Source organism: Rhinoraja longicauda, chromosome 8 (assembly GCF_053455715.1).
Source record: "Rhinoraja longicauda isolate Sanriku21f chromosome 8, sRhiLon1.1, whole genome shotgun sequence".
NCBI classification, from domain to species: Eukaryota; Metazoa; Chordata; class Chondrichthyes; order Rajiformes; family Arhynchobatidae; genus Rhinoraja; species Rhinoraja longicauda.
Window position 1 is genome coordinate 33,547,556 of NC_135960.1, and position 16,322 is coordinate 33,563,877.

Genomic DNA, 16,322 nt, shown 5'->3' on the forward strand with positions numbered 1-16,322 from the left:
AAAGACTGTAGAGATTGGAATCTTGAGCAAAACAAATAAAGTGCTGGAGGAACTCAGTGGATCAGGTAGCATTTATTGAGGGAATGGACAGATTACGTTTTGGGTCAGGAATGAAGGCATTTGATTCACTGCATTGCTCTAGCATTTTGATTTTTGCTTTTAGTTAGTGATAACATCCTCATCAGGGACCATTTCAACCCTTTATTGTGAGATTTTTAATATCAGCTTTGAGATATTCAATATATGTCTCAAACCTTACCACGCCAATAACTGAGTCATCAGTATTTTTTCAAGTGACGAGTACCAAAGAATATCTCTCTCTATATATATATATATGGGTAGGGCAAGTGGAAAAGGGATTTATTAAAGTTTAGAAAGTGAATTTTAAAGTTTAAAATATAACAACCATTTGAACCGCAGGCCAATGGTGAGTAAGGTGGGCCTAAAATTGTTGCGCTATCGTGTACCGTTTTGGCTGTATTTCGGGTACAAATAAATATATATACAAGATGAGATTTTAGTTATATATATATATATATATAATAAATCACTTTCTAAACGTTAATAAATCCCTTTTCCACTTGCCCTGCCCGTCAGCCGCGCCTGCGCAGTAATACCTCCGTGTTCGAAGTCACAATTGGAACCCGACATGTCTGCGCCTGTGCAGTTGGGGCCCTTTGATCTAATACTTACGTAAGATGACCGCCGGATCCGCGCGTGCGCTCAAAGCGCGCTAGTTGTCCACCGGGGCTTCTTCCTGCTCAAAGCAACAGCCGTTGCCGTCCAGCTGCCGCTGCAGGAGAGGTTTGCACCCAATGGGTCCACGGGTCCCTCTGGATGCCGCGATGGCCACCTGGGGCCGGAGTGAGAGGCTCCCTCTCCCCTTTCCTCTCCCCTTTCCTCTCCCCCCTCGCCCGCCCCCTGCCCCGACTGGGTGTTGCCCAGCCCGCAGAAGATGTTTGGACCCAATGGGGGTTACTAGACTGCCCGTCTAGTAAAAAATAAGACCAAGAGTAGGCTATCTGACCGTTCAAGCACCCGCTACCATTGTTATCCTGGCTGATCTTCGACTTCAGCACTGTTTTCCAGCATGATTTCCTGAAACTTTGATTCCCTTAATGTTTTTTAATAATAAAGCATAATGCATGCGCAGTATCACAAACCCTGGGCCCACACTAAAATCTACAGATCAACTTGGCTCTGATGACAAATTTGCCAGTGCTTTCCATTATTCCTTATTTTCAAAGTCTTAACTACTTGTTTATCTGATCTGAATCTTCAATGTTCACCAAAGTTACCCACCGCTGACACTAGATTCAAAGTACTGGAGTAACTCAGCAGGTCAGGCAACATCCTTGGAGAACATTGACAGGTGACGTAACATGTCAGGACGTCATATATCAATATGTCTGCAAAAATTGTCCTAACTCAAAACCTCATCTAAGAAATGTTTTCCAAATATGCTGCCTGACCTGCTGAGTTACTCCAGAACTTTCTGCCTTTTTTTGTAAACCGTCATCGACAGTTCCTGGTTTCTACAGATACCATTTAATTTTAATCAATTGTGAAATACAGCTGTTGTCCCAGATTCCTTGGATTTACCAATAATTTATTCAACATGTTTATCCAGAATTACCAAATGCATACATCCCTTTGTCAGATTTTAAAACTAATTTAGATTATACTCATGACACCTTTACACAATTGAGTAATGAAATATCTATTTAAAGAGAATTCAAAGACTGCAAGAGGGTAGTACTAAAGGGCCAATGGTGCTGGCTGAACAAGCCAAATTTATAACATCACAATCTCTCCCAATGCATCTAATAGAGGTTTCAGTGCAAAATCACCATCTGAAATGTCTTAATTAATCTAAGTACCTGCGTGCTCCCATTTCCTTCCAAACATATCTTGGGTCCAGTGATCTGCAGAGAGAGAGGATAATTGGGTCATAAAATGTGGTCTTAAAGCACTGGTTTCCAACATTAAGGATGTATTGGGCTCAAATTTATAAATGCAAAGCAACTTATATTGCAGCTGCATTTATTCTCAAACCTAAACAATACCAAAAAAATGAATGTAAATATAATCTTCAACAAAATAAAATATTCCAATGCACCACATAAGAATATTTGAGCTCACGCAGTGGCAGACTGGGGCAATATTTACAGAATTGAAAATGCACAATTGACAGCATGCAATTATATGAACCTCATCTCAGGGTCAAATATTGCAAACAATCCTGTTTTAGATCTACCTGGGGAATAAATTAATGTCTTTGTAACAGGGACCAGATTTTCATCTCTGCAGTATTTGGTTGGTAGGACATTTTTTTGCACTTTCAGTGGCAAGTAGTGGAAAAAAACAGACAATTTAGATATTGCACGGAAGTTAAAGAAGATTGAAATGAATAAGAGCTGCCTTTCATATTCTATGAAAAGTGAAGCTGTGTTTTCAGATTATGTGGCCTTGGTAATTGGTAAAATGTTAATAGATTCTTAGCGTACACCAAAGATAACAATGCTCGCATGGAAGCTAAACAAACCACAGCAGGTGATTCTCCAGCAAAGATTGGATGCACTCCCACATGACTAAATGATTATGGAGGTCCTGGTAAGAGGATTATGTGGTCATTGTGTCAGAAACCACTAATGTAGCAGTAGGTCTCATCGACCCGTTTAAAAAAAACTAAAACAAGTATGAGACTTTACTGCCTTGCTGAAGGAAATTAGAAGTGCAATGTTTACCACTACAGAAGTTGTGAATCTTTAAATCCCAAAAGCACAGTGTACAAAAACAGCGGTGTTCCGTTGAATCTTTACAAAACATTACTCATTTTATCACAATTGATACTTTGAGCCTAATTCTGTCTTTAGGAATAATATGCTGAGCCTCATGAGGAACCATGCATTAATGTTTTCAGTGCAGACTGCCTTTGAGTTGCGAATGGGTTCAATTTTCACAGACAATTAGTAGCCACTTCTCTCCAAGCCAGAATGTATAAAATGACTCCATAAGGTAACCATATGTTCACAGCAATGAAGTAAATGGAACTACATCTATAGATGCTGCTGAGGTGGAGGTAACTGGTTCGATTTTCCATTCAAACGTTTTTATAAAACACGTAAAAATTAAACAAAGCATTCAATACTCTCGTTGACACCCCTAGAAGCCTTGATGCATCTTACTACATCTTGCTCTTCTAGCACTGCCAAACCTAAAAAATCCTTCAAAAGCAGCCAATGTTTTTGTTGTGCATCTCATTTAAGATTCAGGGGTTTCAGCTTCTCGTTCTTCTTCCTCTACTATGCTTTTGCAGTTCCATAAAGCCTTTGCTGCTTTGCTCTTCAGCATGAGATTCAAGCAAAGAGGTTTGATGATAAAGAAAAACTGTTGATGATTTGGCTGTTCAAAAATATGAAAAAAAGCATGGTAATAAGTGTGCAGAATTTGTTGCAAGTGGAGGGTATTTTAACAGATTTAAAGCAAGGGCTAATTTGCAAAACATTAAAGTTTATGGGGAAGCTGTGAAGACTCTTCATATGCTTTTGAGAATGACTCACTGACAACGTTAAGCTTGGCCGTCGAATTAGCTCACATGCAGCCATCACCTGCATTTTATACAAAGTAACTCAGCAAGTCAGGCACCATGGAAGGAATGGGTAGGTGATGTTTTGGGGCCTTATTTAAACTGATTGTAATGGGGAAGAAAACGAGAAAAGAGGGGGAGGGGGGGGCGGTCAAAATCTGGCACATGATAGGTGATTACTTTTTGAGGGGGGGGTTTGATTGGCAGATGAGCGGAGGAAGTGAATAGGCTGGAAATGAACAGAAGACGAAAGGGTGTCAGATAAAGAAAAGAGGAGTGAAATGTAATGCTAGAGGGGTCGGATATAGGTGGAAGGGGTGGGGGGGGGGGGGGAGGGCAGGGGTAGGGGGGGAAATGAATGCTGGGACCAAGCATAGACGAGGTGACCATTTCACCAAAGACTTTCCCTCAGTCCACCAAGGTCTACTGGATCTCCCAGTTGCTAATCATTTTCACTCCCCCTCTCATTAGCAACCTTTCTGTGCTGGGCTTCTTCCATAGCCAGAGTGAGGCCACACATGAGTGGGAGTAACAGCATCTCATATTTCCACTGGGTAGCTCAAAACCCAATGGCATGATCATTGAATTATCTAATTTGAAACAAAACTACCCTTAAATAAAAATACATCTCTTTTCTGTCCCACAAGCATTCCCCCACCCCATCCTGGTGCCCAATTCTCCCATTATCATGCCCTTTTCCCAACACTTGTCCCTTTCCACCCATATTTCCTCCCCCCCCCCCCCCCCCCTCTAGCCTAACATTTCTCCCCTCCCATCTCGTTCCACCTATCATTTGCCTGGGTTGGTCCTGATTCCATGTCTCTTTTCCAGCTTTCTCTCCCCTATTACAGTCAGCCTGAAGAATGGTCGTGACTCAAAACATTGCTAATCCATTCCCTCCAGAAATGTTGCCAAACCTGCTGAGTTACTCCAGCATTTTGTATTTTACTCAAGATTCCAGCTTCAGCAGTTTCTGTTTAACATCGGTCTGCACTAAGATTGGATATGTTGTGGACCTGTTCATTTAAAACACAAATTTTAAACCATCATAAATCTATCAATGAAACCAAACACTGATAATAAAATTCAGCATTGACTTCTGTCAGCAGCACAGACTTTGGCCGTTTGAGAAAAAGGGTGTTTGAAGATTCAAGTGCTCAAAGCTCGCAAAAAAATTAATGGCCTAAAAAGCAGTAGTGATACCTGCATTTCTGCACGTGGGAAAAATATCACAAAAGATAGACACAAAATGCTGGAGCAACTCAGCGGGACATGCAGCTTCTCTGGAGATATGGAATGGGTGATGTTTTGGGTTGTGACCCTTCTTCAGGCAGAGTCTGGGAAGAGGGAGTCTAGAGATATTGAAGGTTAATGTGTGCGTTCAGTAATATTTAATCAGGAGGACTAGAATTAGTCGGAGAATTGGGATGGGGGAGGGATGGAGAGAGGGATAACCATGCAGTCTCTGCAAAATCCTTCAAATTCACTGATTTTTATATTAAATATTGCAGCATAAATACTTTATTAATTAACAAATCCACAGGCAAGATATGCAAGCAAACTCTGTATCCAGCCCCAGACCAACATCCCTAATACGGAGAAGATTATGCTCAGTCAGCTGCAATGGATAGGCCAGATAGTTTGATGCCTGGCACCAGACTCCCAGAATAGAATTTCCTTTCTGAGCCTCATTACAACAAAAGATTACCTACCCGGTGGCAAATGAAAAATGTCAAGGGTCTTCTTGAAATCTCCTTGAAAAAGCAGAACAGCCCTACCTACTCATGAAATCCTTGGTAAAAGGTCACTGAGACAGCATACAAAATCCAGTTCGATAGGAGCACATAGAAGCCTGGAATAAACAGAATGGATGCACCAGCTACCAAGCGATCCACACGTCCTCCCTGTCAAAACTGGTTTGGAAACGTAATGCTCAAAGTAGAGGAACTGCCTGAAAATATGTTTTTAATATACCAAGTAGCACACCATGCACAATCATGCTGCCCTCTGATCATTCTTTTCCTTATAAGGAAACAAGTCTTAGAAGATGGTTCTACATGTAGCCCCAAAGAAACGGCAGTCGATGTTCACAAAATAAATGCTAAACAGCTCTCACATTAGCATGCACACTAAGAATAGGAAGAAACAAATTAGGAAAAAAAAGAAATGACTGGAAATCTGATATCAGCTTAAATGGAACTGCCTTTGCGTCAACCAAACTTCCTGAATAACAGGAAAACAAGAACATTTAGCCTTGGAGTCTTGCAGGAAGAAAAACAACAGAATAACCTAACGGTTGAAGCTTGCCAGAGGCCTGATAAAACATAATTAAAGCAATCAAGTCTGCAGCTAACAGTGCATGAGGAAAAAAGCATGGGCTGAGAAAAGCAACATCATAGTGCAAAACAAAAAGAGAAAATGGGAGAGTTATTGATAATACAACAACGCGACATTATGCAAAAGGACTTTAATGCAGACAATTAATTCAAGGCACAAAAGAAAATAATCATGGACACATAGCCAAAGAACATGTCAAAAGGAGAACATTGAATATTTTAGGCCTATGACCAGTTCACCACCAGAACTGGCCAGGTCAAATCCTTGCCAAAGACATGCACATTGTCATGATTATCCAAGTAATGAAAACAAAATCCCTTCAGGCAAAAAAGAACACATTGAGGTAATCTTCTGAGAATTAGTGTATTTTTCAAATTATAAATGTGCTAAAAATACACCAAATAAATACATAGAGACAGAAATTATTTCCACAAAAATGATCAAATTTAGATACAAAGTGCTGAAGAAACTTAAGCTGACTTGGCAGCATCCCTGGAAAACATAGATAGGTGACATTTCGGGTCAGGACCCTTCTTCAGACTGGGGGATGGGGGGGGGGAGAAAGACGGAATAGAGGAGGGGCAGGGCAAAGCGTGGTAGGTAATAGATGAACACAGGTGAGGGAGGTTTTAATAATATTCACCTATTACATGCCTCACCTGTGTTCACAGACTACCTGCCATGCTTTGTCCTGCTCCTTCTCTATTCCAGCTTCCCTTTCTCCTCACCTCCCACTCCCCCACTTATATATTGCATGCAAAACAAAGACTTTCACTGCACCACGCACATGTGACAATAAAGTATCAATGTATTTTAAGTTCTGTTACTGTACATGCCTCAACTATTTCCTTTGGCTGCTCGTACCATATACACATCCTGTTCGTTAAAAAGGTGTCCCTCAGGTTCTTTTTAAATCTTTCCACTCTCATCTTAAACTTGTGCCCTCAACTTCTTGATTCCTCCATCCTAGGAAAAAGACTGTACATGTACTCCAAGGAATACATTTCTAGCTTTTCCACCCTCTCCTTAGTTTAGGCTTGTGTATCTTGTCAATACCCTCGTATGCATTCAAGAGAGAGCTAGATAGAGCTCTTAAGGATAGCGGAGTCAGGGGGTATGGGGAGAAGGCAGGAACGGGGCACTGATTGAGTAACATAATGTCCCAACTTCCAGAGATGCCCCCTGACTCGCTGAGTCCTAATCCCTTGGACCATGACCCCACAGATGAGCAGCAGGCCTTAATCTCAAACACCATTACTGGCTCTTTGCCCTCTAAAGCCTCCAACCTTATCGTTCCCCAGCCCCGCATGGCCCGATTTTATCTTCTCCCCAAAATCCACAAACAGAACTGTCCTGGTAGACTCATTGTTTCTGCTTGTTCATGTCCCACCGAATTAATTTCCATACCTCGGCTCCATCCTATCCCCCCTGGTCCAATCCCTCGCTACCTATGTCCAAGACACCTCACACGAGCTTTGTCTCCTCAATGTTTTCCTGGCCCCCACTCCCTCACTTTACCATGTATGTCGTCACTCTACACCTCCATCCCCCACCAGGAAGGTCTGAAAGCCCTCCGTTTCTTCCTCGACCGCAGAACCAGCCAATTTCCATCTACCAATACTCTCCTCTGCCTAGCAGAGCTGGTCCTTGCCCTCAACAACTTCTCCTCTGTCTCCTCCCACTTCCCCCAAATCCAAGCCATAGCTATGGGCACTCGCATGGGCCCCAGCTGTGCCTGCCTCTTTGTAGGGTACGTCGAACAATCACTGCTCCAGGCATACACTGGCCATATCCCTGAACACTACCTCCACTGCATCGACGACTGCATCGGTGCTACCTCCTGCACCCATGCAGAACTCCCTGACTTCATCAACTTCACCACCAATTTCCATCCTGCACTCAAATTCACTTGGACCATCTCCGACATCTCCCTACCGTTTCTAGATCTCACCGTCTCCATCACAGGAAACAGACTATTGACCAACATCTACAACAAACCTACTGACTCACACAGCTATCTAGACAACACTTCTTCACACCCTGTCTCCTGTACACTTTCTCCTACTCCCAATTCCTCCGTCTATGCCGCATCTGCGCCCAGGATGAGGTTTTCCATACCAGGGCATTGGAGGTCCTCATTCTTTAGGAAACGGGGTTTCCCTCCTCCATTATAGATGAGGTTCACACTAGGGTCTCCTCGATATCCCGCAGCTCCGCTCTTGCTCTCCCTCCCCCCATTCGTAACAAGGACAGAATCCCCCTTGTCCTCAACTTCCAACCCATCAGCCATCAAATACTGCACATAATCCTCCACCATTATCACCACCTCCAACGTGATCTCACTACTGGCCACATCTTACCATCTCCACCCCTTTCTGCTTTCCGCAGAGACAGTTCCCTCCAAAACTCCCTGGTCAACTCGTCCCATCCCACCCAAACCACCCCCTCCCCAGGTATTTCCCCCTGCAACCACAGGAAATGCAACACCTGTCCCGATACCACTCCGCTCGACTCTATCCAAGGACCCAAACAGTCTTTCCAGGTGAGGCAGAGGTTCATTTGCACTTCCTCCAATCTCATCTACTGTATCCGCTGTTCCAGGTGTCAACTTCTCCACATCGGCGAGACCAAACGCAGGCTCGTTTCGCTGAACATCTCCACTCGGTCCGCCTTAACCTACCTGATCTCCCAGTTGCTCAGCACTTTAACTTCCCCTCCCATTCCAAATCTGACCTTTCTGTCCTGGGCCTCCTCCATTGTCAGAGTGAGGCACAGCGCAAATTGGAGGAACAGCGCCTCATATTTTGCTTGGATAGCTTACACCCCAGCGGCATGAACATTGACTTCTCCAACTTCAAATAGCCCTTGCTTTCCATCTCTATCCCCTCCCCCTTCCCAGTTCTCCCACCAGTTTTACTGTCTCCAACTATATTCTATCTTTGTCCCACCCCCTTCTGTGACATCAGGCTGAAGAAGGGTCTCCTATCAAGGGTCACCCAAAACATCACCCATTCCTTGTCTCCAGAGATGCTGCCTGTCCAGCTGAGTTACTCCAGCATTTTGTGTCTAGCTTCGCTGAGTTACTCCAGCAGTTCATGTCTAGTTTTGTAAACCAGCAGTTCCTTGTGTCCCAACTCGTACATTCGATTACCTGACCGATGAAAGCCAATTTCCCCAAAGCCTTCTTCACCACCCTATCTACCTGTCATGCCACTTTCAGGGAACTATGTGAACGTCATCCTAAAAAACCACAAAGTGTTGAAGTAACTCAGCAGGTCAGGCAACATCTTTGAAGAACAATGATAGGTGACATTTCGGGTCAAGACCCTTCTTCAGACTCTTTGTTTCTACTTGTAGTCCAACGCAGCTCTGCTCCACAACACTCGCCAAGTAGAGCTCACTGTGAAGATCCTAACCTGGTAAAACTACCCAAAATGTTTCACTTTACGCTTATCTGAATTATATTCCATTAGCTATTCCTTAGCCCATTTGACCAGCTGATCAAGATCCCACTGTAATTCTTCGCTCTCTACAATATTATCTATTTTAGCATCAGGTGTCAAAGGCAAGAGCAAATTGTGGAGTTATGTAGGAATAGCAGCTGAATGAACTGTCATGGATAAATTTGTGTCCAAGATTATGTACAGGAAATAGTTATCAATTAAAGTTTTAAATGCTCTAAGTATTATTCAAGAATTTAGTGCATTGCTCAAATTTCTGTAATGATATAAAAGCGAAAAAACAGGGTAATACAAAAATCCTTCAAATGTTTGTGGTCCACAATGACAAGCTCACCTTTCCAAAAGTCACAAATACTTTTTTTGGTCCTTTTTGTTACATAAAATGCGAAAAATTATTATAAAAACTTTTTTTCTTCTTGAGAATGGTACATTCTCAGACAGTATGGAGCTAATGACACAAAGAGCTAAAATGGATTATAATTAAAGCCACTATAATATTAGATTTGACTCAGTTAGGTGTATTAATAAAGTCATTGCATTGAACACTTCCGTCAATGCTCATTAAGAACTGTTGGGTCCAACAAATCATCCGCCAACATTTCCGTCACCTACAACGGGACCCCACCACTGGCCATATCTTCCCATCCCCTCCCCTCCCCTCTCTGCGCTCCGTAGAGACCGTTCCCTCCATAACTCCCTGGTCCACTCGTCCCTTCCTACCCAAACTACCCCATCCCTGGGCACTTTCCCCTGCAACCGCACGAGATGCAACACCTGTCCCTTTACCTCCCCCCTCAACTCTATCCAAAGACCCAAACAGTCTTTCCAGGTGAGACAGAGGTTCACCTGCACCTCCTCCAACCTCATCTATTGCATCCGCTGCTCTAGATGTCAACTTATTTACATCGGCGAAACCAAGCGCAGGCTCGGCGATCGCTTCGCTCAACACCTGCGCTCGGTCCGCGTTGGCCAAACTGATCTCCAGGTGGCCGAGCACTTCAACTCCCCCTCCCATTCCCAGTCTCACCTTTCTGTCATGGGCCTCCTCCAGTGCATAGTGAGGCCCACCGGAAATTGGAGGAACAGCATCTCATATTTCGCCTGGGCAGCTTGCAGCCCAGTGGTATGAACATCGACTTCTCCAACTTTAGATAGTTCCTCTGTCCCTCTCTTCCCCTCCTCCTTCCCAGATCCCCCTCTATCTTCCTATCTCCACCTATATCCTTCCTTTGTCCCGCCCCCCTGACATCAGTCTGAAGAAGGGTCTCAACCCAAAACGTCACCCATTCCTTCTCTCCTGAGATGCTGCCTGACCCGCTGAGTTACTCCAGCATTTTGTGAATAAATACCTTCGTATGCACTACTGATATCATACTAAGCAAAAAGAGAGATTAAATGCATCAGTGCAGGACAGAAAGTGCCAGGTAGAATTTTGTGGGAGTCATGATTTCAACCAGAAATGATCCAGTGTTCTCAGATCTCACACTAACTGAACTGCCACATCATGTCCCTCTCCCGACAGCAGGTGGCACTGTTTCATACAGTTACTACCTCACTGGGAAATGGTTGCAGTCCTGAAAAGCCAGTAGTCAAAGGAGGTTTATTTTTCACCAAATGTTTGGACAATCCTTACACTGGTCTACCTGCACAATGGCATCCAATTGCGCATGACCCTAGTGTCACAAAGGTCCTCGCCATTCAGAATCGAGGCCCTATTTACAAGCAGCAATTACCAGTGTGATAAACAATTGATATACTTGAGTTTTGGAGTGACAGATCTGAAGTTCTGGGAGAAAACTTACTTCTTTAAAAATAAATCTGTTATTCTATTGATAGGCCTGAAAGTCTTTTGCATATTTCATAATAATAGCTACCAAAGGGCCATACGAAGGGAGGAATTAATGGAAGAAACCTATTAAAGGTATTTATTCACAAAATGCTGGAGTAACTCAGCTGGTCAGGTAGCATCTCAGGAGAGAAGGAATGGGTGACGTTTCGGGTCGAGACCCTTCTTTAGACTGAAGAAACCTATTAGATAAACTACTCGGGCTAAAGGCCACAAGTCCCCTGGATCCACCAGTCTGCATTCTAGGGTTGTGAATGAAGGGGCTGCACAAATATTGCATGTATTGGTTGTAATTTACCAAAATTCCCTTAGTTCTGGAGTGGTCGAAATGTCTGGGAAAACACAAACATTATACCACTATTCAAGAAAGAAAGAACACAGAAAGCCAGAAAGTAAAGACCAGTTAACCGAACATCTGTCATTGGAAAAATGCTGGAATCATTAATGAGGTTAAAATTTTACATTTAGAGTCAGCATGGTTTTATCCAAGGGAAATACTGTCAAACAAATCTGTTGGAGCACTTTGAGGAAGAAATACACAGGGTGGACAAAAGGGATGATATAATGCAGGGTATTTTGATTTCCAAAAGGCATTTGATGAGATAGACTTAGACATAGAAAACATAGAAAATAGGTGCAGGATGCTACAAGAACAATTTAATTCACAAGATAGCTTGGGTTTTGGGTCTGGAACAGGGACATTATTAATATACATGAAAAGAGTATGGGATAGATTGCTTTTGGTTTGCCAATAAATAACAAGTTGTCTGCCACAGAGGTTCATGAAAGATTTCAATGAGCTCTCAGAGGAGGTAGATGAGACTATCACAAAGTTTAAGAAACATTAAGACAGATACATGGATAGGATAGGTTTAGAGCAGTGGTTCTTAACCAGGGGTGCGAAATAGATCAATTGGGGCTGCGAGTATGTTGCCTTCAAAGACTGTTAATCTTAGGAATGTTCAGAAAAATAATGTTAGCTTAAAGTTAACTCCGCAGGCTATAGATGTTTTCAATATGATTTTAAAAATCTTCACAAAACACCAACTTGATCTAAACATGATTGGTTTGATATGTACTGATGGAGCACAAGCCATGCTAGGCAATCGTTCAGGATTCGCGGCACTAATCAGAAACGAAATTCCAGATGTCAAGATCACCCACTGTTTTTTACACCGACATGCACTCGTAACAAGAGCATTGTCTCCAAACTTGAAGACTTTGGATGTTTGTGTAAAAACCGTGAATATGATTCGTGGTAGATCTCTGAATCATCGACTGTTTCAGTTACTTTGCGAAGAAATGAGTCAAGAACATACTATGCTATTGTATCACACAGAAGTGAGGTGGCTTTCACGTGGCCGTGCATTATCCCGGGTGTTTGAACTGCGAGACGAAATTCAGCAGTTTCTCCGAAAGCAGGGGCAAGAAATAGCCAATTACTTTGACTCTCCTGAGTTTGTTCAGGTGCTTGCTTATTTGGCTGATGTTTTTACAGCGCTTAATGAAATCAATTGCTCTTTACAGGGAAAGGGGATCTCTATTGTGACTGCAAGTGAGCAGCTAATAGCATTCAAAGAAAGAAATTCCGTCTACGCGTGTAAGAAATGGAAATTTGGTGAATTTTCCCTCTCTTGAGGGAACGGTTACAGAGAATGCTTCCTTGCAACCCAACTTTATTTTGACTATCATTGAGCATCTACAAATCCTGCTGTCATCATTCAGTCGATATTTCTCGTGTGAAGAGCTACAGCCGTGTGATCTCTGGATCAGAAATAATTTCCGTATAAATTTGGAGGATATTGATGACGACAATGACGTTAAAGAATATCTCATCGATTTGAGAACCAATCAAGAAATCAAAATGGAGTTCATCGAGGGGCATATTGAGCACTATTGAGCACTATTGAGCGTCTCACCTGGAAACATTTCCTGTCCTAGCTAAAAAGGCTCTCGCTGTGCTAGTACCTTTTGCTACAACGTATATGTGCGAAGCAGGATTTTCGTGCCTGCTTCATATAAAAACCAAGAGCAGAAATCGGCTGGATGCTCAGCACGATATGCGAGCAGCGCTTTCCTCTAGAACACCAAGGTTTCAATTCATTATGGATAATAAGCAACAGCAACGAAGTCATTGAACTTGATGCTCAAACACGGTTTCTTACAAGACTCCATGTGAAATTATAGAAGTCTTGTTATTAATTTGAAAATACATGTGTTTTGCAAGCCAATAATTTGGTTCCCTAATATAAAATTGGAACATGGTGAATAAAGATTAAAACCACGATGGATAGACAATAGACAATAGGTGCAGGAGTAGGCCATTCGGCCCTTCGAGCCAGCACCGCCATTCAATGTGATCATGGCTGATCATTCTCAATCAGTACCCCGTTCCAGCCTTCTCCCCATACCCCCTGACTCCGCTATCCTTAAGAGCTCTATCTAGCTCTCTCTTGAATGCATTCAGAGAATTGGCCTCCACTGCCTTCTGAGGCAGAGAATTCAAGATTCACAACTCTCTGACTGAAAAAGTTTTTCCTCATCTCCGTTCTAAATGGCCTACCCCTAATTCTTAAACTGTGGCCCCTAGTTCTGGACTCCCCCAACATTGGGAACATGTTTCCTGCCTCTAACATGTCCAACCCTTTAATAATCTTATACGTTTTGATAAGATCCCCTCTCATCCTTCTAAATTCAAGTGTATACAAGCCTAGTCGCTCCAGTCTTTCAACATATGACAGTCCCGCCATTCCGGGAATTAACCTAGTGAACCTACGCTGCACACCCTCAATAGCAAGAATATTCTTCCTCAAATGTGGAGACCAAAACTGCACACAGTACTCCAGGTGCGGTCTCACTAGGTAGGGCCCTGTACAATTGCAGGACTTCTTTGCTCCTATACTCATCTCCTCTTGTTATGAAGGCCAACATTCCATTGGCTTTCTTCACTGCCTGCTGTACCTGCATGCTTCCTTTCAGTGACTGATGCACTAGGACACCCAGATCTTGTTGTACGTCCCCTTTTCCTAACTTGACACCATTCAGATAATAATCTGCCTTCCTATTCTTACCACCAAAGTGGATAACCTCACACTTATCACACTGCCACCCAGCTTTGTATCATGTTTTAATTGATTCCTATAACAATATTCTTTAATTTTTTCATGGCAGTAGGTCGGGGGTGCGAAAATTGTGCTTTGCAGGGGGTGCAGGTAGGGAGAAAGGTTAAGAACCACTGGTTTAGAGGGAGATGAGCCAATCACAAGCAGGTGGGACTCATGTAGATGGGGTATGTTGGTCGGTATGGGCAAACATCTATGGTCTATGACTATGAAGTAGGTCCTTATGCTACACACCTGTGTTCATCATCTCTGCCGAACAGCTTCAGAGCACTGAATCTAGCAATTCCTCATGACTGCACCAGAGGTGGTCTCGATTTCTATGCTCAGTTCAGCTACCATCTCACTCATGCAAGGGACCACAGGGACCTGTTTGAACCACAGTTGATAGACTGTGCAATAGTCTACGACTCTATCACTATCTCTATTCGTGATTTAGAAAAAGGGACTGTGTACTGTGGTTGAATCTGCCTACCTGCAAGTTGTGAGGACAACATCAAATGGCAGGAAAGGGATGCATAGAGGGTTGGGATCGAACAAGTTGTTGGAAGAATTGAAGTATCATGTGGGGAAAAATTAGATTCTATACTTTGGAACAATGAATGAAAAGCAAATTATTATTTTAGCTGAAACCACAAATCAGTGCAGTCTGACGTGGTCATGGTGGCGCAGAGTAGAGTTGCTGTCTTGCAGCGAACGCAGCACCAGAGACCCGGGTTCAATCCCGACTACGAGTGCTGTCTGTATGGAGTTTGTACGTTCTCCCCGTGACTTACGTGGGTTTTCTCCAAGATCTTCGGTTTCCTCCCACGCTCCAAAGACGTACAGGTATGTAGGTTAAATGGCTTGGTAAATGTAAAAATTGTCCCTAATGGGTGTAGGGTAGTGTTAATAAACAGGGATCGCTGGACTGCAGGGAGCTGGTGGGCCGAAGGGCCTGTTTCTGCTGTATCTGTAAACCTTATTTGAAACAGATACCCTGAGCACATAAGTATAGGAAGGTGCAGTCTGGATCAGCTGCCATCTTACCAAATAGCTGAGGGTTTGATTGACCACATTCTGTTTCCTATGCTCTTATTAAAGATTAAACAAATTGGGTCAAAGCCTATTGTAGCTCTTTGAGAATATCTCCCAGCCAAGAAAGTGCTTGATTAAGGTGTTGCAAAGCACTGGAGGGATGGGTGTAGCATTCCCACCTTGAATGCCAGTAAGTCAGGAGGTGAGAGGATGTCACATGTTATTCAGGATAGTGCCCGCTACATAAACAAAGAAAATAGGTGCAGGAGGAGGCCATTCGGCCCTTCTATCCAGCACCGCCATTCATTGTGATCATGGCTGATCATCCACAATCAATAACCCGTGCCAGCCTTCTCCCCATATCCCTTGATTCCACTATCCCCATGAGTATCTAACTCTCTCTTAAATCCATCCAGTGATTTGGCTTCCACTGCCCTCTATGGCAGAGAATTCCACAACTTCACAACTTTCTGGGTGAAAAAGTTTCTCCTCACCTCAGTTTTAAATGGCCTCCCCTTTATTCGAAGTCTGTGGCCCCTGGTTCTGGACTCACCCAACATTGGGAACATTTTCCTGCCTCTAGCTTGTCCAGTCCTTTTATAATTTTATGTTTCTATAAGATCCCCTCTCATCCTTCTAAACTCCAATGAATACAAGCCTAGTCTTTTCAATCTTTCCTCATATGACAGCCCCGCCATCCCAGGGGCCAATCTCGTGAACCCACGCTGCACTGCCTCAATTACAAGGATGTCCTTCCTCAAATTAGAAGACTAAAACTGTACTCAATACTCCAGATGTGGTCTTACCAGGGCCCTATACAACTGCAGAACATCTTTACTCCTATACCGAAATCCTCTTGTTATGAAGGCCAACATGCCATTAGCTTTCTTCATTGCCTGCTGTACCTGCACGTCGACTTTCAGTGACTAGTGTTCAAGGACACCCAAGTCTTG

At 43.2% G+C, this 16,322-nt stretch overlaps 1 protein-coding gene across 4 annotated transcripts in view; it reads right to left on the bottom strand.

Moving 5' to 3' along the window:
- adarb1b (adenosine deaminase RNA specific B1b) overlaps nt 1–16,322 on the bottom strand; it is a 194,642-nt gene that overhangs the window by 111,016 nt on the left and 67,304 nt on the right. For 3 of the 4 annotated variants that reach the window (XM_078403583.1, XM_078403582.1, XM_078403585.1), the window contains exon 2: nt 1,881–1,925. The exons of the other annotated variant lie outside the window; for it this stretch is intronic. In XM_078403583.1, coding sequence (XP_078259709.1) covers nt 1,881–1,925 — 45 coding nt within the window. The remainder of the gene's footprint in view (nt 1–1,880; nt 1,926–16,322) is intronic. 4 annotated transcript variants of the gene reach the window in all.